This window comes from Zonotrichia albicollis, chromosome 2, assembly GCF_047830755.1.
Source record: "Zonotrichia albicollis isolate bZonAlb1 chromosome 2, bZonAlb1.hap1, whole genome shotgun sequence".
Lineage (NCBI taxonomy): Eukaryota > Metazoa > Chordata > Aves > Passeriformes > Passerellidae > Zonotrichia > Zonotrichia albicollis.
Window position 1 is genome coordinate 16,817,653 of NC_133820.1, and position 26,377 is coordinate 16,844,029.

General features: G+C 45.6%; 1 protein-coding gene across 4 annotated transcripts; it reads right to left on the bottom strand.

Moving 5' to 3' along the window:
- Nucleotides 1–334: 334 nt before the first annotated feature.
- Nucleotides 335–26,377, bottom strand: LOC102068456 (cystathionine beta-synthase-like protein). Of its 4 annotated transcripts, none has more exons than XM_074534415.1 (17): nt 26,197–26,376; nt 18,947–19,077; nt 17,838–18,049; nt 16,906–17,012; nt 15,695–15,829; nt 13,234–13,313; nt 12,628–12,762; nt 12,057–12,126; nt 9,887–9,978; nt 8,935–9,060; nt 7,727–7,811; nt 7,454–7,559; nt 6,630–6,704; nt 5,796–5,930; nt 4,559–4,667; nt 1,998–2,082; nt 335–723 (listed from the first exon to the last, which is right to left on the bottom strand). In XM_074534415.1, the coding sequence occupies exons 2-17, from the start codon at nt 18,986–18,988 to the stop codon at nt 614–616; spliced, it is 1,704 nt and encodes a 567-aa protein (XP_074390516.1). In that variant the 5' UTR covers nt 18,989–19,077; nt 26,197–26,376; the 3' UTR covers nt 335–613. The 4 variants fall into 4 exon arrangements, 3 of the variants coding, with proteins under 3 accessions (XP_074390516.1, XP_005489046.2, XP_074390526.1); XM_005488989.4 differs by having other exon boundaries at nt 26,212–26,375; XM_074534425.1 differs by lacking the exon at nt 26,197–26,376 and adding an exon at nt 26,020–26,041.

The window sequence follows — 26,377 nt, forward strand, 5'->3', positions numbered from 1 at the left end:
TTTTCCTCAGAGCAGATGCTTGGAGGAAGTCTCAGCGTCAGCCCTGAGGATTTTCTTGTTTTACAATGATGCCACCAAAAGGGAAACCCTCCTTCCTTCTGCCCATGCCCCAGTCCCAGTTTTGTCTCAACACAGGTAATATCTAACTTAACACCCTTAAATATGGTGTGGGGGGGGGGGAATCCAGAACTTTCCAGAGCTCTCTTGGACCCCTGCTTCAATAACTCTTTATTTCAACACATTTTATGATTCTGAAACAACATTTTGGAAAGCCAGCCTTTAGACACAACAAGTAAGGAACAAACCACTTAATTTAGGCATTATTTTTTACACATACATATATATATATATATATAGGTAAAAAAATAAATTGTCTTGATAAGACATATTGCTTAGCCTGATTAAGAAACAAGATCCCAGAAGCTGGGCAATACAGCAGGACACACTGGCTGGAGAGCTGACAGCAGGATGGCAAACTACTTATTTTCAGAATTTAAAAAAAAAAAAAAAAGGAGAAAAAATAAAAGGAAAAAAAATATTCTAGTTAAGACATGACCCTGATTCTTTGTTTGAGGCTGAAGGATGCTGAGCAGGCTCCAGGCTGCTGCTGGCTTCAGTTGGATTTCCTCTCCCTCTCGCGTGCGGTGACGAAGTTCAGGAGGTCAATGGCTGTCACGATGCCAAACACCATCTGCCGCTTGCTGGAGGAGCCATCCATGTGATCTGCAGGGAGAAAAAGGGAATTCTGGCTCCAGGAGGCACAAACACACCCCCTCCTGCTTGGTTTTAGTGTCTGTGAAATGGGGGGCTGAGCCATCCCAGCTCCATCATCCTGGAGGTGTTGGGTGATCCTGGCACAGAGGGGGAACACAAAAGGCACCTTTGGCCAAGAGTCACAGAGCAGTGACAAGGATTTTCAGCTCAGAAAGGCTCCTCAGCAAAAGGGACACTGGAACTTTATGGAAGGAAGGATAAGGATCCAGCGGATTTACTGTTCTTGACAGGAGTGTATTTTCCTCAAATATTAATTACTTGAAACAGCTGCAAGTGGCATTACCCCCTGGAACCACGGGCCACTTGAATGGCCCAATGGAACCACATTTTGAGGAGGAAATGTGACACAACCATCTTCCTGCATCCCTGACAACCACAGAATCAGTATAAAACCCACAATACCCCATTTATATCCAAAAAATGTACTAACCATTTAATCTTTGCTGCATTGACAGCACAGGTTCAAGTGACTCTCTCATTATCTTGGGACTTGACTTGGGAACCAAGTGGCCACACGACCTCTGGCCCTTTATCAATTGTCTAAATTCCAGTTCCTAAAGTCTGCCAGTACTGAGATGTTGAATCTACTTCTACTCTCAGTTTTTTCAGTCAGCTGGACTGTCCTGGGCTTTTTTGCACTCAATCTCTGTTTCACTGCAAGCTTCCAGTGAGACTCCAGGATTATAAATAGTCAGCTCAGAGCCAAGAGCACATCCTTATGGAGATTACCAGGAACAACCCCAAATTTGATGGCTTTTCTTTTTCCAGTTACAATTGAAAACCTAAAGTTAAATTTATCTGACACAACTTAGTATTGGCTTGAGTCTCATTTCTCAGTGTTTGTAACTTGGCAAAGTTGTCTGCTATTAGGAAGATTAAACAGGACAAAATATTATTCACATATAAGAGTGATATTCCTGAGATTTGAAGATTTATTTAGTCTTACTAATCCTAGCATGGTTTGGGTTGAAAGGGACCTTAAAATCTTCTTCTTCCACCCCTGCCACAGGCAGGGGCACCTTCCACTCTCCCAGGTTGCTCCAAGCTCCATCCAGCCTGGCCTTGAACACCTCCACGGATGGAAATTAGGCTCAGTAGCACAAATTTACAAACAAAATGAGGATTTTGCTTCATCAGAACTCACTTTATACATTCACACTCTCACTTGCTCCTTGTTGCCACTCAAAGATTTGCTCTCTCAAGGTGCAGCACTTTGTACTCACATTGAATTTGTTCATGAACCACCAGAGCAAAGTGGTCTATTTCCAGGATGTGAGAGAGTTTCCCCAAGTTGTCTTTCAGGTTAATCTGAGGAGAGAGTTACAGAGCTTGAATAAAACAGTGCTTTCTATGTTTAGCAGTCAATAATCCCCATACACTTTATACAGAACTAATAAAATCAACACATCAGCATTTGTGCTCTGCTCCCACCTGAAGCACTAGAAAACTCCAACAAATCAAGGCCAACTTAAAAGATCAGTTTTCCTTGTTTCTAATTTCCAAAAAGCAAAAAGCACTACATGAAGTTATTCCTTCTGGTTCTGTAAACATAATGAATAGAATGAAGATCTGAAAAATGCTAATAATCAAAGAAGGTTAAGTGTTTCATGTGTCTCAACAAAAGAAGTGACCACAAAAGTCTTTATATTTGGTGATTTTATTCTAAAAAGATTGAAAAAGTGAATGAATCAGGCTGCCAATCATTGTGGAAGTGAATATGATCTGCAAAGGCAGAAAAGCCCAAACAGGCCAAAACCAAAACCAAGGGTGAAAGATTGCTCAGCTAACACAGGACTCAGGCACAAATCAAGGAACTGAGATTTAATAATTCATTTTCTTTGTGAAGCTCAACTTTTCTACGACTGAACAAGAAACCACCCTGTGTCAACTCTGAAAAAATGCAGATATTTCTGAAACACTCCAGCAATCACCTGCTGCAATATTTTTTGTAATGCCTAAAACTGTTCAAACATGAGTTAAGAGATGAAGCAGCAGCTCCAGGTGACTCTCCCCAGCACCTACCATCTGACATCCTTTTATTAAAGGAACTCACAGCAAAGAAGAGTCTTGCACTGCAGATTCAAAAAGCCTCTCTGTGTTAAATAAATGGCACAGCATGAACAGTTGGGCTGCACTGGAGCACAGAGCTCTGTGTCCATACTGGGAGTCAGGGGATTCCCAGCAGCCTGTGTTTAAGAGACCTGCTATAGGAACCGATATTTAAACCTGGGGGCCAGGAAAGGAAGGAGGTGGGAAATCTGCCACAGGGAGTCACCCATCGGTCCCAAATCTGTCTTCAGGGACTGGGCAGGCTACAGAGAAGCAGGACAAGCAGCCCCTTGGCAGCACTGGGACAGCCATGAAAGCATAAACGTGCCTGGAGATGCTCAGTGGAAATTTAACAGAACCCCCAAAAGAGCTTTCACCTGCTTGTTCAAGCTTCTTAAACATTTTGCCCACGGGTTTTCCCACATTTAGGCTTTGTTTTTAAGCTTACTAGGTCTCTAGGCAGTGAGCACTATACTACGCATGACTGAGAAGCCAAACTATGGAACTGACATCTGACTCCACAACGATGGCTCCTCCCTCCACCAGCACTTGTTTGGGTTGGCAAATTATCCTGTGACTGGTGTTTCAAATCCCCAGATTTGAAACTGTACCAGGGACTTTCAAAAAAGTTCTAACCATTCTGCTTCCATTCTAAGAATTATCATAAATTAATTGAGGTGATCCTACCAAAGTAGGCTGCCTATGTTGTAAAATCAGAGAATGGGTTGGGGTGGAAGGGATCTTTGGGATCATCCAGCTCCTCTGCCATGGACAGGGACACCTCCCACTATCTCAGGTGCTCAGAGCCACATCCAGCCTGGCCTTGAACAGGGATGGGAAATCCTCAACCTCTCTGAGCAACCTAAAAAAGCCGAAACGCCCGTCTTTCCCAAAATGTACTTTTGCCCTGGTTTGCAGACTTAGCCTCTTATTTGATGCAGCCATGTAGGATACCAGAAGTGATTTTGGTGACACAGCTGATTCATTTTCCCAATTTCACTCATAAACAAGTCAAATCAGCTTGACTAAGGTGGCAAGAAAAGCAAAATCCACACTACTTCTGAGGTTATGTGCATTCCACCACTTTTCTCCATTAACCCATCAGTTCAAGTGGAAAATAACCATTTTTAGTCAACATGCCAGCATTACCACAGCTTGTGTCACTCCCCTTCCAGCCTCCACCAAGAAAATATCAGAAATAAAGGAAGAAGAAATGGTGAAGCTGTTCTTTGCTAAAGAAGCCTTCAAGTTGCCCATGGCCAGAGCCACAACCTCAGAAGTGCAGAGAATTGGCTGATGCAGCCAGCACCAGAGCAGCCCCAGACACCACCCCACACCACCAGCCCCAGAAACTCCTGAGGCATCCAAGGGAGGCAGAACATGAACAAGGCAGTTGTGTTACCCACCACAGGTCCCCATGATGCTGGATTATCTGTCTGGGGAGGAAAAAATAAATTCACATTTGTCCATAAAGAACCAGCACCCTCGAGTGGCTTACAGGTTGAACAGGAGCATTAAACACACTTCCAGAACACAGCCCTCAGTCCACTTTGGGACAGTGCTGGAACTTAAATCCTGGTGGAAACTAAGTCAAGCATTCCATGGTTTTAAAAGGAAAATTCTGTGCTCAGTAACAGCTGCTGGCTTGGCCCCAGGTGAACCTCACCCAGCCTGTGCAGTGTCAGCACACCTACTCTAATATTGCAACCAGGAGCTGCAGAGTACACCTGCCTACCTGTTGAAATTGCTTGTAGATGACTTTTCTGACTTCATCAGAAGGCTTAACTTTTCCAGCCAGCAGTGAGGAAAGCATGTTACCCAGGGTAACCATGCCCAGGATCACCCTGGGGAAGGAGACACAAGACAGGGATAAACAACACAAAAGACTTAGGTGCTCCTGTAGAAAAAAGCATCCACTCCCAGCCAGCCTGGAGGAGTCAGTTCAGCTATTTCATGGTAATAATGCAGCATTATTGATGGCACATTTGGATTGTGTGTGTCTGCAGGAGACAGAGCACAGCTCTCAGAGGTGCTGGAGACTCACACACAAGGCAGCAGGTGCTGCAGGTGCTTCTGAGCACCAGGACCTTTTCATCTCTGCTCCTTGCAGCTGGAGAGAGCTGCCTGCAACCTCAGAGAGCTTTTGGAAAGCACAAACCACTTCATTTTTTCACACTCCCATCTGTGCTTTTGAAAGGTGTGACAGCCAGAGACAAGCTCACCCCAGTTGGGATCTCCCTGTGAGGATCTACAAGAATTCGTCCTTCAGGTCAGCACAATTGAGCAACTCCACAATACTCAGCCTGTCTGCAGGAGGACTGAAGGGTGATAAGGAACATTCCAGCTTGCTGGAAAACCCTGGTTTATGGGGGTCACTGCAGCCCTGCACTGTAACACAGTGTGCTGAAGAAAGCTCTGATAGACGTGGACACGTTTGGGGTTGGTTGTTTTAAACAGGAATTTTTGCTTTCTTTAAGTTAAACTGGTATTATTAAAAGAAATTAAATTATCCTGCAGAGACACAATGACTGAGTAAAAACAATTCCTGTGAATTGTTTTTACTTAATGACCAATCACCATCAGCTGTGTCAAACTGAGTCAGTCACGAGTTTTTATTATTTATTCTTGTTAAACCTTCTGTCTGTTTCTTTCTTTAGTATAGCATAATGTTTAATATAATATTATATGAATATAATATTATACAAATATAATTATAATATAATATTTATAGAATAGACTAGAATAATAAAGAATAATAAATAATTAATAATAATCATTGGAATCATGTGAAGGGCATGAAAACACAAAGCCCAGCACTGGCATGTTCAAGGCAACATTTCTGAACTGTGTTAATAAATGAAAAAGGATGGGTGAGAAGACATTGTAATTCCAGCAAGCATTTAAAAGACATCCCTGAGGACCTGCTGAGGGGAGTGGTAGAAATGGATGAAGAGTGATAGATGTGCACATACCCAGATTCATCAACAACTGGTACCTGGTCGAATCCCTTCTCCCGGAGGATTTCCACAGTCTTGGCACAGGTAACAGTTGGAAGCACAGTCAGGGGGGCAGAGAGGCTCAGCTCCTGGATGCTGATGTTCCACCACCTGGGGATGGAGGGAAAAACAATCCCATGCAAGTTTTATGGAGAACACAGAACCAGCCCTTGGTGCACAGCGGCCTCCAGCAGCACAGGAATGACAAAGGCTGCAAGGAGAGTCAGGATTCAGCCAGAGTCAATAAAGCTTCAGGGCTCTCAGGTGTTATTACCAGCATCAGAAAGTCTCTGAAGTGTGAGATGGCTTGAAAATCACACTCTTTCTCCTCATTTCATCCGCTTTCCACAATTACAGATAGTGGAGAGCACTGATCTCCCCAGTTTCATTACTTATCTCTCACACAGAAAATTTTGCACTCCTACTCAAAGACTTATCTGTATTTACAGTTATTAAAGACAATTTAGGGAAGATTCCTTCTAGCTATGTAGACCTGCAGTGCTTTGCACTCAAGAACTCTGATTATGGAAGGATTCTTTGCATATTTGCTACTTTTTTAACTCCAAATATAATGATTTTCATTAAAAAAACCCCAATCATTAAGTACCAAATTTTCTGCTGCTGCCAAACAACTCAAGGAAGGATGTCAACTAATTACAGCAAATTTGATTAATAGCTGCACAAGACAATAGCATGGAATATCAGCTAAATCAAAGGAGAAGTGTAAATTGAAATGAGCTTTAAATTAGCAGCTGGCATGAACTCTATTGAATAGACTGATGGAAATCCAGATGGATGTGACTGGCTTACCAGGGTTTGTTGCCAAGGTCTTCTTCTTTCATGAACCCTTTCTGAATCATCCATTTGTCACTCAGGAACTTGGACCTGCAGAGCACCAGGAGGTGAAAAGCTCATTAGCAGGGCTTGAACATCTGACAGCAAACAGAGACAGCTGTTCACAGCTCACTGCCACCAACAGATAAAGTGGAATTGGAAATTGGACATCATTGGCCATCCAAATTTGGGTGGCAGGGACATGGAGAAGAAATACTCATGGGGACAAAAAGGAATCCCCACAGGAAACAAAGCTCCAACTGTATCAGCCCCTTGGAATATCACAGAGACACAGCTTGGAATGGAGATCTGTTTTGTCTGCAGCTTCTGTTTGTCTAATATTGAGCTGGATGTAACATGGGTGAGGAAACAGCTAAAAATGCCATGTTTTGGGGTATGTTTCAATGTGATTGGAGAAAAACTTCTCGGCACAGCTTAAAGCCCTGACATTTCCACCTGTAAACTCACCCTGAGCGTGGCTGCTGCTGCTGCAAGACTGCTGGATCCTGCTCAGGGCAGGAACCCAGCTGAAGGGCACAGGAACCTTTCCAGGATTGGGATAACCAGTGATCCCCACAAATAACACAGTGAAAGCAAGGCCTTTGCTGTGAGAAATGCTAACTACTAATGATTATCTACTGAAATCAGATTTAAAGGGGAAAAGACCCTCCCTGCTCCATGTGCCAGACCCCTTTTAGACAGCTCAGAACTTGTGCCCCAGAGACATTCCTTGCTGGGATAACTGGGTGTTCCAAGGTCTGAGGGACTCCCTCACCCAGAGAAGAGCAGCAGGTCCTTACATGTAGTTCCTGATGGAGTCAGGGCAGATGACAACACAGCGCTGGCCCTCCTTCAGCTCCTTGGCTGCCTTCACAGCCACAGACATGGCACTGCCCGAGCTGCCCCCTGCAGAACACACAGCAGGGGCAAAACCATCAAACCACGCATGGGAGCCATCAGAGGGGAGGAGCACACAGAACAGAGGAGCCCAGAACGAGGAGGACAAGATGTGGAGTGGAAGGAGGTCTCTGATGTGCATCAGAGGAGGGCAGGGGGCTCCTGCCTGCTCTTACCACACAGTAGCCCCTCCTCGCGGATCATCATCCGGGCCAGGGCAAAGGACTCCTCATCATTGCTCTTGTACCACTGGTCCACTGTCTGGGCAGGGGCAGGAGACAGAAACAAGGCTCTGTTTAGCTGGGGAGGGCCAGGGGAACTGCACAAGCAGTGTGGATTCAGCCCTGGCTCTTTGAGGGAACAGCTGAGCCCCGGGTTTCCATCCTCCTCCAAATGCCAGGTGGGGAATTTTGCCAAGGTGAGATGATCACATCAGCACAAAAGGCTCCTTACTGGAACCTTTCTGTGAGAGCAGCCTCAGACAGCATCAGCTTCCTCCCCTCCTGGAAGGCATCCCAGGGACACAGGCTCTGCTCAGGGCAGTCCTAACCCCTTTGTCCAGGAGGGATGCCCTGCTGGAAGGTTTGGGTTTGTTGCTTTGTGGGTTTTTTGTGATTGGTGTTCTTTGATGTGTGTCTGTTTTATGTCACTGTCATATTTTCTGAAAAACCTCTTCACTGGGATTTCTTCTCCTGGGAAGCTGAGAAGCCTCAGAGAAAAATGTAAATAATAAAAATTATCTGATTGCTTCTCCTGTGTTTGCTGCTTTGGAATGTAGTTTGAACATTATTTACCAACAGGTGACTGTTTGGTTGGTTTCATGGGAATTGTTTTAATTAATGACCAATCACCATCAGTTGTGTCAAACTCTGAAGAGTCAGTCATGAGTTTTTATTATCCATTCTTGTTAAACCTTCTGTCTGTATCCTTCTCTTTTTGTAGTATAGTTTTAGTATAGCATTCTTTAATATAATATCATAAAATAGTAAATCAGCCTTCTGAGAACATGGAGTCAGATTTTCAATTCCTCATCTCTCACCTTGTCCTGGGGACCTTCACAAACTCAACGGTTTTATTTTTATTGTCTGTGTTTCATGACTGGCTTTTTCCAGGTGTGTTTTGGGGTTTTTTTAAGCATGAAAAAAGTGTGTGTTGTAGGAAAATGTTATCCACTCACAGCTTTTTGACCTAGAATTGTAAAACTAATGTGGCCAGAAGCCTTTCAAGGGCTGTTTATGCTGATGGAAAGAACAGGAATAGTTCTGCCTGCTAACCCTTCTATTTCAGCTTGAAGAAACACTTCCCCAAGTTTTCCCCTGCCTTTAACCTCAATCCTGCATCCCAGCAGAGGGCAAAGGGCAGTCAACCCAGCAATGTGACTTACAGATCTATCCAACACTGTGGGGACAAAATCATATCCAATTCCTTCCACTTCATACATTGTCTTGTCAGTCTTGTTCAGTTCTTCTGGTTCAGCAAGGATGGAGCCTTCAGGATCCACACCTATAATCTGGAGAAGCATTTTCCACTCAGGCCACCAAGCCACAGAGCTTTGGAGAGCACTGGCCTTGTCACAGCTGCTGGTGGCACACAGCCAGCCTTCTCTGCTCTTCATTTCCTCCTGGCAATATTCAAAGGTTTTGCTGCTCCTGGCCCCCTTGGAAACCCATCCCACCTCCTCAGGCTGCTGGCACCACTTGTTCCACAATGGGTTTTGCTTGGTTTAAACAGAAAACAGAAGCCAGGCTTTCCCTGAGACAAGGTTGTCCTCATTCACATGCCAGGTATCATCACAGACAACTCATTTTGCGCCAAGTGAAAGCAGATCAGTTTTATTTTCTTTACCACTCCCTGCCTGTGTAGGAGAACTCTCAAGATTGAAGCAGGATTCTGAGTTCTGTGAGGAAATCTCACACATCACGCAGGAAAACACACAGGCTGGTGTGTGCAGAGACAATTCCACTGGGCAAAACCTCAGCAGCTCCAGAGCTGCCAGGGATGGCACAGCCAGGGAGGAAACACAAGGCTGCAGAGCACAGAAGAAGAAGAAACTTCCAGAGAAGGAAGTTTCACAGGTAGAAGGAAGTTTCCCAGGCACCCCATGGAGTGATCTGAGTGTCAGTGTTCATCTGCTGAGCCAAACCTGAGCTCTGGTCACCAATGGAACCAGAGCATGATGATTTCAGACACTCTGAAATCCTCTCTGCAGCCAGAACAACCTTTTAACTGAGAACACCCAAGAACCTCCCTTCAGAGAGCCTTACAAGGAGTGAGATGTGCCAAGGGGAGCAGCTTGAGGAGACACTAAAGGTAAAAGCAGTGGAGGTCTCACTTACTTTGCAGCCTGGACACTTCTCCTTCAGCTTCCTGGAGATGCCAGTGATGGTCCCTCCTGTGCCAGCCGTGGCCACCACCATGTCCACCTTTCCTGTTTAAGGGTGTGGGAGAGAAGTGTGAAATCTCCAGCAGAAGGATGGATTGAAAGCTCACACCCACCTAAGGATGGACTTTCCTCAACAAAAAATGCACAAATTGGATGAAAAATGCAGGGTAGGACTCTTTGCCTTGAAACTGCATTGCTCAATCATAATTTTCTCCAGCAAGGGTTTTAAAATGCCAACCCAGAGCTGGCAAGGCACCAATCTGTGGCCCTTTGGACACAGCTGGATGTGGCCCACAGAGCTGACAGCTGCAGTTTTCCTGTTCCTGTATCTGCTGATACGCATAACTCATTCTCTGAGTCAAACTGAGCAGCCCATTATGTTTGTTAATTAACTGAGTGAGTGCCAAGAGCGTGGGATAGGCAGCTCTGGAGAGAAATGTTAACACAACTACTCCCTCATTTTCATGTCAGAAAGGCTGGTTTGGACACTAGCACTCAGAGGGAGTGTGGATATGATAGTTCATCCCTGTGTCACCACCTACAGTTTCTCTGGTGCATCCACATGACAGCTTTGTTAGTTTAAAAGGAAAAAAGGATTTTTAAAAGGTCACCACACACAAAATCAATTGCTTAGCAGCCAAAAGAATAACACCCCACCAAGCAGGGATAACCGTGTCTGGGCTGTAAGGGGAAGTAAACAGAAACAAGAAGCCTAAATCTGGAACTCATCTGGACTCTCAGTTTGTGGGATGGCAGCTTGTAAAAGTGCCATCAGTTTAACTCCAATTTTGTCACAGAAAGACAAGGCAAATCCTCTGAACAGCCAGAGGAGAACCTTTCATGTGGTCCTCACCTTTATGTGAATGAATTTAATTGCTGATTTTCTTATCAGAAGGTCCAACCAGAAACTGCACTGTCTAATAAGGCAGGTCTGGATCCTTCCTAGGACTCCCTTCTGTGCCCTATGGAAACGCCCACGTGCTGCAGCATCACAGGGAATGTCTCCAACAGCTCCCAAAGCAGCTCCTGAGCTGAGAACGAGCCCAGCTGAAGCTCTGCTGCCTCAGCTCAGCCCCCTCTGGGGCTGCAGAGAGCCCTGAGAGCCAGAGGGTGCTGCTGGGGACAGCTGTGGCACAAAGCAGCTTGTGCTCATGAGGAGCACACTGAGGAGCACACAGTTGCACTCCTAAGTGAAGATGCTTCCAGTGTATTGGAGTATTTGCTCTGGGAATGTTAAAACCTATTTCTGTATTTGTGATCAAAGAATGACCCTATTCTATACCAGTCTATAGAAGGGTTTTTAAGTAACTTAAACAGCACTGCTTTCTCCACCTGCTCACAGGCAGAAAAGTCTAAAATATAAAGAATTCTTCTTTAATGGGGAAAAAAAAGTCATTACTATGACCACTTGTCACTGTCATATTTTCTGAAAAATCCCTTTGCCCAGGATTTTTCTCCTGGGAAGCTGAGAAGCCTCTCAGAAAAATGAAAACAATAATTATCTGATTGCTTCTCCTATGTTTTGCTGCTTTGGAATGTGTCTAGACATTGTTTCATTGGATTCTGCTGTGAATTGTTTTGACTTAATGGCCAGTTGGGGCCAAGCTGTGTCAGGGCTCTTGAAAGAGAGTCACAAGTTTTCATTATTATCTTTTTAGCCTCCTGTCTGTATCCTTTTTGTATTCTTTAGTATAGTTTAGTATTCTTTAATATAATATACGTATATATATATTATATACATATATATACATACATATATTAATATATAATATATTAAAGAATATATTATATATAATACATTCTATAATATTCTATAATATTCTATAATTAATATAATATTATTTAATATAATTAATATAATATAGATCATAAAATAATAAATTAGCATTCTAAGAACATGGAGTCAGATTCATCATTCCTTCCTTCCTCGGGGGGGGGGGGGGGGGTCCCAGAAAACACCACAACCACTGAAACAAGGTAACTCTCTAAGGACACACAGCACATGTATGGGGTTTGCTTTATCAAAATCCATGTTTTTCTCATCTGAGGGCTCATTCTCCAAGCACATAAGAGCAGGGCCCTGCCAGGGGCTCTTGCGAGGGTTAGCAGTAGAGCAGACCTACCATCACACTGCTGCAGGATCTCCTCAGCTGTGGTGTCGTAGTGGGTCAGGGGGTTGCTGGCATTGCGGTACTGAATTCAAAGGCAGATCAGAAGTACAAAAATCACCTTTTGAGTGAGTTCAAAAACATTTCAAACAATCCCCAAACCCCACAACACCTAAACATGCTCTCTGCAGAAGGTTTCATTGTGTATTATCTGGAACTAGGCCTCCTAAGTGACCTAATTTAAGCGCAGTCCTAAGGTGCCAGCACCTCCCATGCCAAAATCAGTCCTGTCTGTGGGATAGCACTCCCAGCAATGTGACCCCTGTGTCCATTCTTTCTCACAGGATTACCAGCTCACTGGAAACAGACACTCTAAGTGCTGTGGTTGTGGCAAACACCAGCTCATTGCTGCTCTCTAGTGACTGTAAAAACTTCCTTTCCTACAACGTGCTGACTGCTCAGCTCCAGCTGCAGATTTGGGGCATCTTCTCCTTCAGAGACACATGGAGAGTGTTGAAGAGACAACCCAGAGCACCCCAGAGCCTCCTCCACGCTACACCTGCACCTCTGACACCCTGGCTCTCACCTGATCCAGGATGTGTGCGTTGGGGATTTCATTCTTCAGCCTCCAGGCCACTCCCACGTGAGATTCAGGGGAATCAAATCTGGCTGTAGTTGGGGTCCTCACAATCTCAGCACCCAGAGCTCTCAGGACATCCACCTGCAGCAAATAAAGGTGGTCACAAAACCCCAAAACACCCTCAACAGGCCCCCTTCACCTCCCGAAGGCCAGAATATCTGCAGGATATTCAAAGCTCCAGCACTGTCTTCCTTCACCCTCTGCTGAGTGAGGGAAAGCTCACCTGGGGCACAGGTAACCCCTTCAATGTGCCAGGCAAACCTCAGATTGGTTGTGTTTAAAACAATTCTGGGAGTTTTCAAAGTGGCAGTACTGTGGGGATGGGTCTTAACGACATTTTCTATCCATGGCCAGCCAGCCTGGATTTCATTTTCTATCCATGGCCAGCCAGCCTGGATTTCTCCGGGCACTGGCAACAGCAGCTCAGCAGAGTTTTCCCTGGCCAAGATCCTGCACCTTCATTTCTGAAGCCCCAGCACTGATCTAGAGCAGGAGCTCAGCGAGTGCAGACATGTTTATGTTTAAATTCTTGCAAGCAGAGGCAGCTCTGACCTTCTCCATGCTCATTTTCTCTGGCATGACGATGATGCAGCGGTACCCCTTCACTGCCGCCGCCAGGGCCAGCCCGATCCCTGCAACAGCAAAGGCACACAGAGCACTCAGTGAGCAGCAGCAGCTGGGCACAGAACACACAGGGACAGCTCTGGCACGCCCTGCCTTCCAGCATTTCCACCAGAGGGGTGGCAAAGGGGATGTTTCTGCCTGTGGGATTTACAGGTGCCGATCCTTGTTTGAGGTTCACAGCCCAGAGACAGTTTAGCCAAGGGTGGGGGAACTTGGCTGGTGCAAACTGCTGGATTCACCACATGCACATCACCTTCCTCCTGTCTCACCCACTTCACTTTCCAGATGTAATTTGGGAAAGGAATGTGCTTTGAGCCAGAGGAGACAAGAGGAATCATTTTGATTCTGCCAAAAGGTCTGCAGAGCCTCTATTGACTCACTGCTGCATAAATCCCAATTTGCAATGTGCTGAAACTAAGCCCTGTCTAAAACCACATTATTTAGATGGTGATTGAGGTTCTAATACACTGTGTCAGCTTGCCACGACAGTGAAGCACCCTGGCTGTTGGAGACAGACATCTCATTTCCACTCTGAACATCTCTACCTCCAGCCTGATCTCTGCTTGCTCACCTGAGGGCTGAGCCCAGAAGTGCTGTCCCTGTGGGAGAGAGGCTCACATCTGCTATCAGATCACCTCCATGCTCACACCTGCTATCAGATCACCTCCCTGCTGGGCAGACTGAGCTGATCAGGTTGGCTCAGAGGTGTGAGAGGTCAGGCTGCAGCTCTCCTGCTCCTCTGGGCACCAGCACATGCAGCTCACCCTACACAGAGACCTGCTGGTTCAAAGCTGCCTCTGGTTTTGTGTGGGAGCAAAAATCCCCACCCTAATAATCTTTAATTATTCCTGTAAGAGAAGCCTAACTCACACCTCAAACAACTCAAGCGGTGTTTAATATATTGGGAAGGGAAAATTTTCTCGGTATATTATAGATAAATATGGATGCCCAAATACACAAAACAGACCAGCAGCAGCTTCATTAAAGTCAAAGGCTGAAGAGAAGTCATCCAGATCTTCCTTACGGTCTGTGATGAAAAGATTTTGAGACCTGAACTCTAATACTTTGTACTTTCTGCTACTGACCTGGAAATGCAGCAAAACATCAAAACAGGACTTTGGCTGAAGGAGAACTGGGATGCAGAGAAGATAAAAATATAACACATTAGCTCTCACATTCAACACCCCAGTAACTCTGAGCAGTCCAGAGCAAAAACCAATTCTCTCAGGTTACTGTGTGCCCTGCTCTTTGCTCTTATGTGACAAAAAAAAAAAAATCAGCTTTCTGAAGTAATTGCCCTTCAGTTCTGCCTTTCTGGATTCTGTGGCAAGTAGAATCATTTATCAGGTACTGACCCAGAGAGAAGGATGTCATGGTAGGACCTTGCATACTGGAGGAATGCAACACACAAGGATATTTTCCACTCCAGGCCATGGTTCAGGCAGGAGCTACAGCCACACTCACCAAGGCTTCAGCTGCCCTGAATGCCCCCAGAATCCCTTGAATGACCCCAGAATCCCCTGAATGGCCCCCCAGAGCAGCTCCTGAGCCAACAGATTTGACTTCCCAGTTTCCTGCTGCTGGAAGAACTGAAAGAAGGGGAAGATCCAGATTCACTCAGGTTTGAGCTTTTCTATGTTTCAGATTCTGTGCTGCTTTAGTGTGCGGGTCTGGGCTTCATATTCAGGGATGGTGAGCTCTGTGAACAGAGCAGGGAGACAAAACAATTCCTGCTCCAGCTGGGCACCAAGGACAAATGACCCAAATCTCAGCCCCAAGAGCACAAACACCGTGGGCTGGAGAGAGAAAAACAAGCAGGGTGGGACTGCCTGGGCTAAAGCTGGAATGGGACAATGAACTGCAAGGTGCAAATGGAGCAGAACTGATCCCAGGGAGAGACCCCGTGCCCGGCCGTGCATTTTGGGGCCATTTTGGTTCATCTTGGGTGCAGCCCTGGCTGAGCTCTTGTGCTGCCCAAGGTGCATCCATGGAGGCCTTTTCATAAATCCCTGCTTTATTCTTTAGCTCTGTCCAGCCTCTACTCTGGGTCAGCCTGCACAAGGCATCAACACCAGTCCTATGGGTGCTTTATTCCACAATAATTTCAGTCAGACTTGAATTCCTGAGGACTCTTGTGAGTCTGGCCTAGCACTTCCTTTCTTTAAATCAGAGGCTCTGCAGTTTAGCAGAACTCCTTCCCACCTGCTCTGGTCAGCAGAGGACAGTTCAGAATTGTTCCTGGTGTGAGGTGAAGAGGCACAGCTCCCTGCACCAGGCACGCAGGAACAGATTCCCTTCCCTCCCTGCACAGGCTGCGATCTTAAACCTGCCTTTTCCAGGAAAACCACAGCATTTTCCCCATGCTTTCCTCAGCCTCTCCAGGCCTTACCTGTGTTCCCAGAGGTTGGCTCAATGATGGTGTCCCCAGGTTTCAGGATCCCAGCTCTCTCAGCATCCTCCACCATCCTGAGGCTGATGCGGTCCTTCACGCTGCCGCCGGCGTTGAAGTACTCACACTTGGCCACTGCAAACACACAGCCAGCAGGGCTGCAGGGCATTCCAGAGCTCAGCCAGCTCCTCACCCTGCCCTGGGCACACACACCTTCCATCAGAACAGGCTGCTCCAAGCCCCATCCAGCCTGGCCTCAAACCTTGCTCTTGCCCCTTTCCCCTTTCCTGGTAAGTTCTCCAGCCAAAAATGTTCTGATCAAACTGAAGTTTCTCTCCCATCACTCCAGAACTCTCAGCATAAATCCCTTCATCACTCTGATCAGAGCCTCCTAATATCTATACTATTAATATACAGTATTGGCTGGATTAAAAAACCCCCAAACAAAAAAAAAAAAAAAGCACCCACTGACCATTTCACCCCTTTAATCATTTCCAGTGATCTTTAGTGACACCTGCAAAGCTGCATTTTGCACACACTGATGAATAGGTGAAGCAGTCAAAAACTTCACACAACTGCTTTAAATTTTAAAAAGTTCTTTTTTATGAAAAACAATTTGTGTTTTCTACAGAAACGAAAAAGCTGCAGGAATTGCTATCATGAGGTACAAACTGAAAGATGTTTTAGATGACAAAACCCTAAAAAACTGAAAGCTTGCCAAGGAAAACCAGGAATTTTTCCTCACAGTATTAATATACAGTATTGGCTGGGTTAAAAAACCCAACCAAACAAAAAAAATTCCACTGACCATTTCACCCCTTTTTTCACTCTCATTTTCAGTGATCTTTAGTAATAACTGCAGAGCTGCATTTTGCACACACTGATGAATACTCTGAATAGGAGAAGCAGTCAAAAACTTCACACAACTGCTTTAAATATAAAAAATTATTTTCTATGAAAAACATTTTTGTGTTTTCTACAAAAATGAAAAAGCTGCAGGAATTGTTCTCATGAGGTACAAACTGAAAGATGTTTTGGATTACAAAATCCTAAAACCCAGAAAATCTACCAGGGAAAACCAGGAATTTTTCCTCACCATTTCCTGCCAATCACCTGCACTCCTGTGGCCAGGTTATATGACACTACTAACCCAAGCTACCCAAGTTTCTGAACCAGTGTTTGTAATTTGTTCTCTGCCTGCAGCAACTCACAGAGTTCACACTTGAGCCCAAAGTGCTTCCCAATCTTGTTGATCCGCACCAAAGGTGTGTTGCCAACTTTATTCAGGATGCTGGGCAGGATCTTCGGAGGCTCTGGCCTGGCACAAACACAAACAAAGTCAGTGCATTCACAGAGGGGTCACACAACAACCACACAACATTTATTGTTCTTATTTCTCCTTTTGTGGAAACCCAGGGCACAGGGAATATTTCTCTGTCTGCTCTGGGGTGCCCTGACCCCCAGGGCAGCACTGACTCTGACCCTCATTCATGGAGAAAGTTTCCTAGACTAGAATTCTAGTTTTCCTAGAATCCACAAAAGTGTGAAATAGATTATAGAGAGCAGTGTAGGTGTATCACTTGATGAGAAATTGAGGTTTTGTGGTTTTTAATATGTTGTGGATTGAAGCAAGATGGAGGGCACAGGGTGTTGTCCTGGGTTTCTTCTTCATGTTTCTTCTTCCTCCTTCTCCATGGGTTTGGGTGGCATTTTGTAATTGGGCAGAAAAGTCCCCATTGCAGCTCTTTGGGATCAGTTATTGGGTTAAAAGGGAAAATAATCCAGGTGTCAGTTCTTCATTGGATAGTTTAGTCTGAAAAGACCTTGTACCAAGAGATTGTTGGCCATTTTGTGCCTTCTAATGAAAAGCTGCAGAACTCACAGTAGTGAGACTGTTTTACTGATAAGAAATAATAAACACCTGAGTCCAAACATGAATTAGTGGCTCAAGTGCCTTCAATCCATACCCAGAGAAACCCACAACTGGTACCCCCACACCCTTTATCAGGCTGGTTATTTTTGCTATTTTAGTTCAAAGGAATATCCACTGGACACAAACTCAAAACACCAAGTCCTTGATCCAAAACATGCATTAATCAGAGCTGGGTTTGTGCTGAAAATCAGCAAATGAGGCAACACTTACAGGGTGGCATGATGATGTGGGGAGGCAGAGAGGGGCTTCCCGAGCTTCCAGGTGCACTTGCTGGGTGTGTCAGGGCGGATCCACTGCCTCTCCTTCTCACTGCCCTTGCAGTTCTCAGTGTCCACCCCACCAGAGACAAAATACTTGGCAGGTGCATGAGGGCATGAGTTGGTATCTGGCTTCTTCTGGGAAGGAAGAGTAGGGATTCCATTCTTGGGGGAGGGAGAAGGAAAAGAAAAGGAAAAAAACAAAAGAAAAAAAAAAAAAAAAAGGAGTTGATGTTTCCATGGTGCTGTGAGGATGGGAAGTGTTCCAGCATCACCTTGATTTGCCAAATCCTTATCACCAACACCAGAACCTGCACTGCAAGTCTGGGAGCAAAGGCTCACCACAGTGCTCTGCACAAAGGTAATTTAAACACACATGGCTCTCTGTAACCAGCCTGCACAGACACAAAAAACTCAGGGCTGTTCTCATGGGAGACTCCCCTCCCACACCAAAAGCTCTCTGGAATAAAAAATAAAACCTCCCCACTCCAAGCAGACTGGAACACAGGGAGGCTGCTTGGTGACTCATTAGAAATCTGTGCCAGAGGGCTCTGCATGGCTGAGTGGTCACAGAGAACTCTCACAGAAAGGTTTCAGCAATTCCTTCCTCCAGCTCAGAGCCCTGTCCAACCTGGCCTTGAAACCTCCTGGGCTTGGCCCTGCCCTGGAAAGTTCTCCAGCCAAAGAGAAAAATGGAAAAAAATATAAAAATGGAAATTTCTCCCCTTGTTCAGCCTGCACTTTCACTCCAGTACTCCCAGCATTAATCCCTTCAGTTTATTTTATTTATTTTTATTTATTAATCCCTTGAATGGGGTGGGGAAATCCAGAACTTTCCAGAGCTCTCCTGGGCTCTGCTTCAGTTATTACAACACATTTTATGATTCTGAAACAACATTTTGGAAAGCCAGCCTTTAGATATAACAAGTAAGGAACAAACCAGATAATTGAGGCAATATTTTTTACACACACATATATATAGGTAAATAAATTAATTGTCTTGATAAGAAACATTGCTTAGCCTGATTAAGAAACAAGTATTCCCCAAAGAGCTGTGAGTACCTTAGAGACAGGAACAGGCTTTTCTGATACAAACTTCTCCATGGTTTTTGGTGGGGGTGGTGGCACAGAAAACTGGATTTTCTTCAGGAGAAGAACCGCTGTGGGTCACAAGACTGGAGTTCTCTTCAAAGCTGCAGATCATACAAGTTAGAAGAAAAAAAAACTATCAGGAAACTCTCTCACAGGGGCAAAACACACACATCTTTTTCATAGGGGGGAAAAAAAGGAAGCTGCAAAAGAAAGTGAAGATGACTTCTATAAATAGGATTAAAAATAAACCAAGCAGCAGAGGAATTGTGCAGGATTGACGGAGGGTGCCCTGACCCTGTCCCTCCTGCATTATTAATCTTCCCTCTGCCCTGTCCTCCACAGTAAGCACAAAACATCTTTATCAGACCTTCTGCAACTCCAGGAGCTTGAAAGCCACAAAAAGTAATAGGAAATACTTGCGTTCACAGGAAATACAGTTTGTTCAGTACAGTTCTTCATGGTGCTGTCCCCAAAAGACCCTGTACACAACTTTGGAAAAGGATTTATCCGGGAACAGAGGCCTCTCCACCCTCAAGGAGAGTAAAATCTCACAAGTTCCTACCCAAAATTAATTAGTGTTCATGCACAGCTTCAGTGGTGCTGCATAAAACACACACAGCAAACAATTCATGCTTTTAGCTCCAGAAATTAGTAAACACAAAATACTAAATTCATTTCTCCTACCAGTTGTTCACAGAGCCTGGCAGCTCCCTATCAATTAAAAACAAAAATCTGGCTGAAACCTTGGAAAGCATGAGGTGTTTTCCCCTCATATTTGTTTTCTTCATCACTGTTTTGCAGCAAGGTTCAGCTCTTTCCATTACTGAATTTTGCTGGAAAGGGTCCCTGGCCTCATCCTCCTGGCAGAGGTACACAAAACACATATTTAAGATCTCACACAGTTGAGAAAACTGGAAAAAAAATCTGGATCACAGCATCAGTGAAATTCAGTATTTGATCCTGCAAGTTAACTCAGGCCACTAACCACTGCTGCCTTGAGCACTGCAATGCTTAAAGCATTTAAACTGCTCTCCTCTAGGGGAAACAAACCCAAAAACCTCTGAAAATATCAACTTTCCAGACTAAGACTTGAAGTAATTTTCCCTCAACAAAAATATTTCCATGCTACCAAAATGATACAATTCTATTTGATCAGTTAATACGTGAGCCAAGATGGATTACAACCTGTAATAGATGGATTATAACCTGCCATAGACTGCTGACCAGGATTAGAATGACAGACACCAGTCTAAAAAAGCACAGATCCCATAAATACACAAAATCTAACACCAACCTGTCTTTGCCACCAGAAATCAGCTCACTCCAGTGAAAAATGCATGTATTTTATGATTGGCTTTTTGCAAATATTAAAATGAATATTATATGTGTTGTGTTAGAAAGTAATGCTGTATTAATTCTCTTAAGTAGTGTGTTAAATATAGTTTTAGGTTATAAAAAATGTTAAAGTAGAAACTATGCTATGTAGGATACTTTTTTAAAGAAAGGACTCGCACTGAGATATCAGTCACAGGACACCTGAATCTTTCAGAGAAAGAGAATTTATTGCTCCACTATCAGAAGAAATGAACTTCTTCCTGCCTCGAAGACACCACCAGGATTCAGAGGAAGAAGCTGACACTGACCAGACAGAATCCTGTGTTTGAATGGAATTTATGCATCATGGATGAGGTGTATGAATATGCAACAGGCTGTTGTTTTTAAGGGTTAATCCTCTGTTAATGGGTGTCCTTTATCGGGCTTGTGCTGCCCAGAAAAAGGTACCTGGATGTCCATAACTCTTTGTATTTATTGTCTCATATTGCCCTAATCCAAATTGTCCAAATTATCATTACTCTAACTGTATTACTATTTTTATAACCATTTTATTACTATTAAACTTTTAAAATTTTAAAAACAAGTGTTTGGCGTTTTTCACACTCCCAGTTCCAGATTGAAACCCTGCCCTCATTTCTCTTTCTAGGATGCTCAGGTTCACAGTCCAGAGTATCACTGGGGTTTTTTTGGGAAAGGAAAAGTACTGGAGGATTTTCAAGGTTGGCATGAAACACATGGACACAGAGAGTGAGAGCCTGCGCCACAGGTAACACTGACAATATTGACCAAGTCCAGCTAAAAAGGGGCCTTGCTGCCAAAGGGTCAAATAATTTCAAAACACAGGAGAAAAGCAGCAAGGGTTTAGAAACAGGAGACTGAAAATTTTGTTCTGCTTCCAAGTTATCATAAAATAAGAGCACAAAACCTTTAAAAGCTTTAAAACACCAGATCTCAGTGGATTGCAAGAGTGTCCAAAAACTGAGATGAAAGAGGGAGGAATTCATTGCAATAAAAAACAAATATTAAGAGGGTTACAGTATTTGTTCTTTGTATTGACGGCAGGAAAGAAATCAACGTGGCTCTCAAAAAGCTGCCTTTTGGACTGGGCAAAGCAATAGCATCTCATTTCCTTTATTGTAAGGCAAAAAAAAAATTTAATAACAGCAACTCCCATTACTTCTTGAACAGCAGAAACTGAGAAAAAGCTGTGTTTATTTCCTTCAAATAAGCTGTGAGATTCTCTCATATTTTCATAATGGCAATACTTGATGTTTGATCAAACCTTCAATAACGAGGCTTCAACTCTGAACAAAAATAAGGAGACAAAAAGCTAAAAATCCTGTCACCAAATACAAACCTTAAGCAACATAATTCATTTCTTACAGCCCTAGGGGACACAAATTCAGAAAAACGGGGTCAGAGGTGGTCTAGGACATCCAAATCCCCATCCTGATCCTCCCTACAGGCCCAAAATAGCATTTTTGGGGGGAATCAGGACAGGAGGATGGCAACTCTGCTTCTGCAGCTGAACACTGCCCAGCAGAGGCCAAGGGAAATGATAAGCTGCAGGAAGAGCTGCTCATCTTTAGGAAAAATAAATCTGCCAGCCTGAATTTAATTTTCCTCTAAAGGGGAGCACTCCCATAACCACTAGGGGATGTGGGTAGAGTCTAACTAGAAAAGCCTGACTAGCTCCTGCCATTACATCTGCAGAGCACAGAATCACAGAATAATGAGGTTGGAAGAGACCTCTGAGATCATCGAGTCCAAGCTATGCCCTAACACCTCAACCAGATTATAGCACCAAGTGCCATGTCCAGGCTTTTTTTAAACACATCCAGAGATGGTGATTCTACCCCTCCCTGGGAGGAGCATTCCAGTACTTTATTATTCTTTCGGTGAAAGATTTCTTCCTAATATCCAACCTATCCCTTCCCTGATGTAGCTTGAGCCTGTGTCCTCTGGTTCTGTCAGAGACCAACCCCACCTGTCTGCTGCCTCCCTTCAGGAAGGTGTAGACAGCAATAAGGTCACCTCCGAGCCTCCTCTTCTCCAGGCTAAACAACCCCAGCTCCTTCAAACGTTCCTCACAGGGCTTGTGGTCCAAGATCACACAAGGCAAAAAAAAAAAAAAAAAAAAAAAAAAAAAGAATAATTACTCAGAAAGAGAATTTACAAAGCCACTTAAAGCTAAGTCACAAAGGGGAGTGAGTGGGACAGAGGGATGAGATCCAGAGAGCCTCATGGGCAAGGCTCACATCCCTGGGTCCAATTTCACAGGGGAGCCAAGACCTAAATTCTCAGCTCCTCAAGAACAGGACTGAGGGCCAGTGACTGAAATGAATCCTGAGCTGAACCCAGTGCCCAGGTGAGTCGGGAGCTGCAGTTCCCATGGCTGTGCACAGTGTGTGCTCTCAGCACTGCTCAAACATCCCCTGAGCAGCAGCAAACGAGCTGAGCCTGGCCTGGAGCAGGGATGGAGCTGTGTGAGAGCTGAACCACAGTGAAATGCTGCTCAGGCTGGGATGAGACAGAATTCCTGCATCCCATCCCTCTCTCTGCTGCACATGAGAAAGGGAAACTTGGTGGTGTCAAGCAGGTACAAATAAAGCACTGCAGAACAGTTGTTCTGCTCAGCCCGAGCACCACAGGGTGTGTTTGTATGTAACCATCCAGCCTTTGGGAAGACCACAGCTGGAATATGTTTTGCAGAGGTAACTAAAAATTCTACAACTTTGTGAAAGTTGTAAAGCTGGTATGTTTATTACAGCGCTGGACACATGTGGAGATTGCTCTCTTTAAAAGACATGCCTACTTCTGGGAATTAACTTTAGGCTTTTTTTATCTTCTTCTCAAATCCATGTGCATACAATTTCACAATAGGTTCACACATATTCATTTTTACAAATTTTGCATGACATTTTTTTCTAGTTCTTCTTTACCAGAAAGAATTCTTAGGCCAGGTTGACCTGCTCTCACAGCAGTCTTTCTGTTTCTTTTCATCACTTCTTGTTTCTTTTTTTATTTCTGTCTTTCCCTGAAGCAGTTTCTCTGATTTAGGCTTTTGCAGTCAGGCTAAACAGCTATGTTTGCAAACTACAGACTTACAGATGTACATTTCACTTAAATCAAAATGGATTTCTACTCTGGAGAATTTTTACTTTGTTTCAAACAGATTAAGGAGAAAGGCAAACATTTGGGTTGTTTTGCTGCTGTGGTTTCTCTGTGAGTGTGTGTGTGTCCTTGTCACTTCCCCAGGAGCAGCCATCCCTCCTGTGCCAGGAGATATCAAGTGACCTGAAGCAACCTGAATTAACATCTGGCTCTAGGAAGAGATCCTTCAAGAACCCCAAGCCTTATTACCATTTTCTCCTGCAGAGCAGGTGAGAACATGCACATCCTCTCCATGATCATGGTCTGGCTCTTCAAAAGCCAGACTGGCACACTCAGAACTTTCTGGAAGGAAAGGGGCAGCTCTTTAATGCCCTCACCTCTGTAGCACTGCGAAGATCAAACTCTGGCAGCAAAGCAATTCCCACTGCTGTGGCAATTGTTATTTTAGAAACCAGCCAGAGAGAAGAGGGGAGTGTTCAGTTTGCTGTGCCCCAGGGAAGGGAAGCTGAGCCTGCAGCCCTCACACAGGTGTCTGACAGCTCCATCTCCTGAGCTCACCCTGCCTGGACTCACTGATAACTCTCCTGATGTCTCAGGAGTACTGCAGCACCAGAGAAAAGCCTGGAAAATACCTTATCTGTGTTTCTACCAGCTGCAATCAGAAGCTTTCAGTATTTCCTCCCTTCTAGTTCCCTCCTGAGCACACAGAGATGGACCAGCACTGCAGCAGGGCTCTTGATCTGCCCAGCCCAAGCTCAGGGACAGGAGGATTCCATGCTCAGAAATTAAATATCTTGCTCAGCATCACAAAAAGAGGGAGCTGCTCTCAGTTTTTGATGTGCTCTGTAAGACAGGCAGAAGCACAGCACCTCTTCCCCAGCACTGTGCTGCCTCCTGCAAGGCTCCACAGGTTTTGCTGGCCCTGAGATCTCTGATAAAGGCTGGCACAGAGCTGGGCAGGAAAGCAGCTTTTGGCTGATGAATATTTGGTGGGAAAGACCAGCTGCCATCACTCTGTGGAGCTTGTAGCAGGATCCCCAAAGCACAGCACTGCTGTGTGCCCAATTCCTGTCTTTTTAGCAGGATTAGCAAAATTAATCAGAAAGAGAATTTACAAAACCACTTCAACCTAAGTCTCAAAGGGGAGTGGGACAAAAGGATGAGATCCAGAAAGCCTCATGGGCAAGGCCCACACTGCTGTGTGCCTGGCTCCTGTGTTTTTAGCAGGATCCCCAGAGCACAGCACTGCTGTTTGCCCAATTCTTGTGGTTTTAGCAGGATTCTCAGAGCACAGCACTGCTGTGTGCCTGGCTCCTGTGTTTTTAGCAGGATCTCCAGGCCAGCAGCCAGGGCCAGCCCATGCCAGCCACCACAGGCTGCTGTGCTGCCAGTGCCACCTCAGTCCCTGAGCCTGCACATGCAGGACATGTGTCTGTCCTGCCTCTGGCTGCCACCACCTCGTTAGAAACAGGCTCTGGCTTCAGGGCAGCTGGGGACTGACACAGAGAGGGCATGGCAGGGCACCAAGGGGACTCACACAAGGGCATGGCAGGGCAGCTGGGGACTCACACACAGGGCACCAAGGGCCACCAGCTGCTCTGGACAAGGATGCTCAGTGCAAATACCCCCAGACCCCACCTCACCAGTGGTGATCTGAGCAGAAAGGAAGCAGCAGGCTCTAAGCTCTCCAGGAATGCCCTTCCCTGTCCCACAGAGGATCCCCACGCTCCCCTGCCTCCACACTCGGTGTTTTTCCGCCTCCACACAGCGCAAGCGTTGCGGAACCACCTCGGATCAGCAAACAAACCCCTGGCAAGGGCGAGCAGAGTGAGCAACGCTGCTGGAACAGGGCCCAGAGCCCCAAAACCTCAGTGGCCAGAGGCTTTGGGAGCACAGAGATACACGGCAGACTGGATACTCAACCAGGAGCAGAAGAATCACCCGTCTTTCAAGTTACAGCTGCTCCGAGACACCAGGAGGGTTATTAATATATTGGGAAAGTTTTCTCAGTATATTATAGATAAATATATTTTCTCAGTATATTATAAATATATTTTCCCAGTATATTCTCGGTATATTATAGATAAATATGGATGACCAAATGACTGCTACTGAACAGCTCCCTCAGGTCCTAGCCACGTTTAGATCCCTCCCAGTTGGGGAGGGGGAATAGATGAAATCAAACGTAAAAAATAAGCTCCATGGTCCAGCTCATCAGCCAAGCAAACCTTGCAGGAGAACCTCATGGCACTCACGAGAACAATGGGCAGCGAGCCAAGACCAGGTGCCAAACCCCGAGAGAAACCCAAAAGGCACAAAGTCACCCCGTGAGACTGCAGAAAAGCCGAGAGCCCATCTCTGCTCCAGGCACCGTCCCGGGCCCCGCAGCGGAGCCAGCACCGCCCGGGGCTCCCCGGCTGCAGCTGCCGCTTCCTCCACTGCAAAACCGAAAGAGAAACGCAGCACAGAACCACAGACGGGTCAGGCTGGGAGGCACCACAGTGCTGCAGCTGGTCCGAGCTCCCTGCTCCAGCACGGCCATCCCGGAGCACATGGCATGGGACGGCATCCAGACGGTTCTGGAATATCCTCACCCAGGGAGCCTCCGCAGCCTCTGCGAGCACTCCGCTGAAGCCCTCCATGCCCCATCCATCCCCTCCGGGATGTGGGGCACGGCCACCCCCGGCTCTCAGCCCCCACATCCCGCTCCCGCGGATGATGCAACCTGTGGCCACCGGGATGCGCCGGACCCGCCCCGGCCGCCACCTCACCCGCGCGATCCGCACCTTGCCCAGGACACCGCCGCTGTGGGGACGGCGGGGATGGAGCCTGTGAGGAGGATGAGGATGATGGATGATTACGATAATGATGAGGAGGAAGAGGAAGATGAAGGCGTGGGGGGGATGCGCGGGGTTTAAGAGGAGCCCGCGAGCCGCGGCCCCGCCCCCGCGC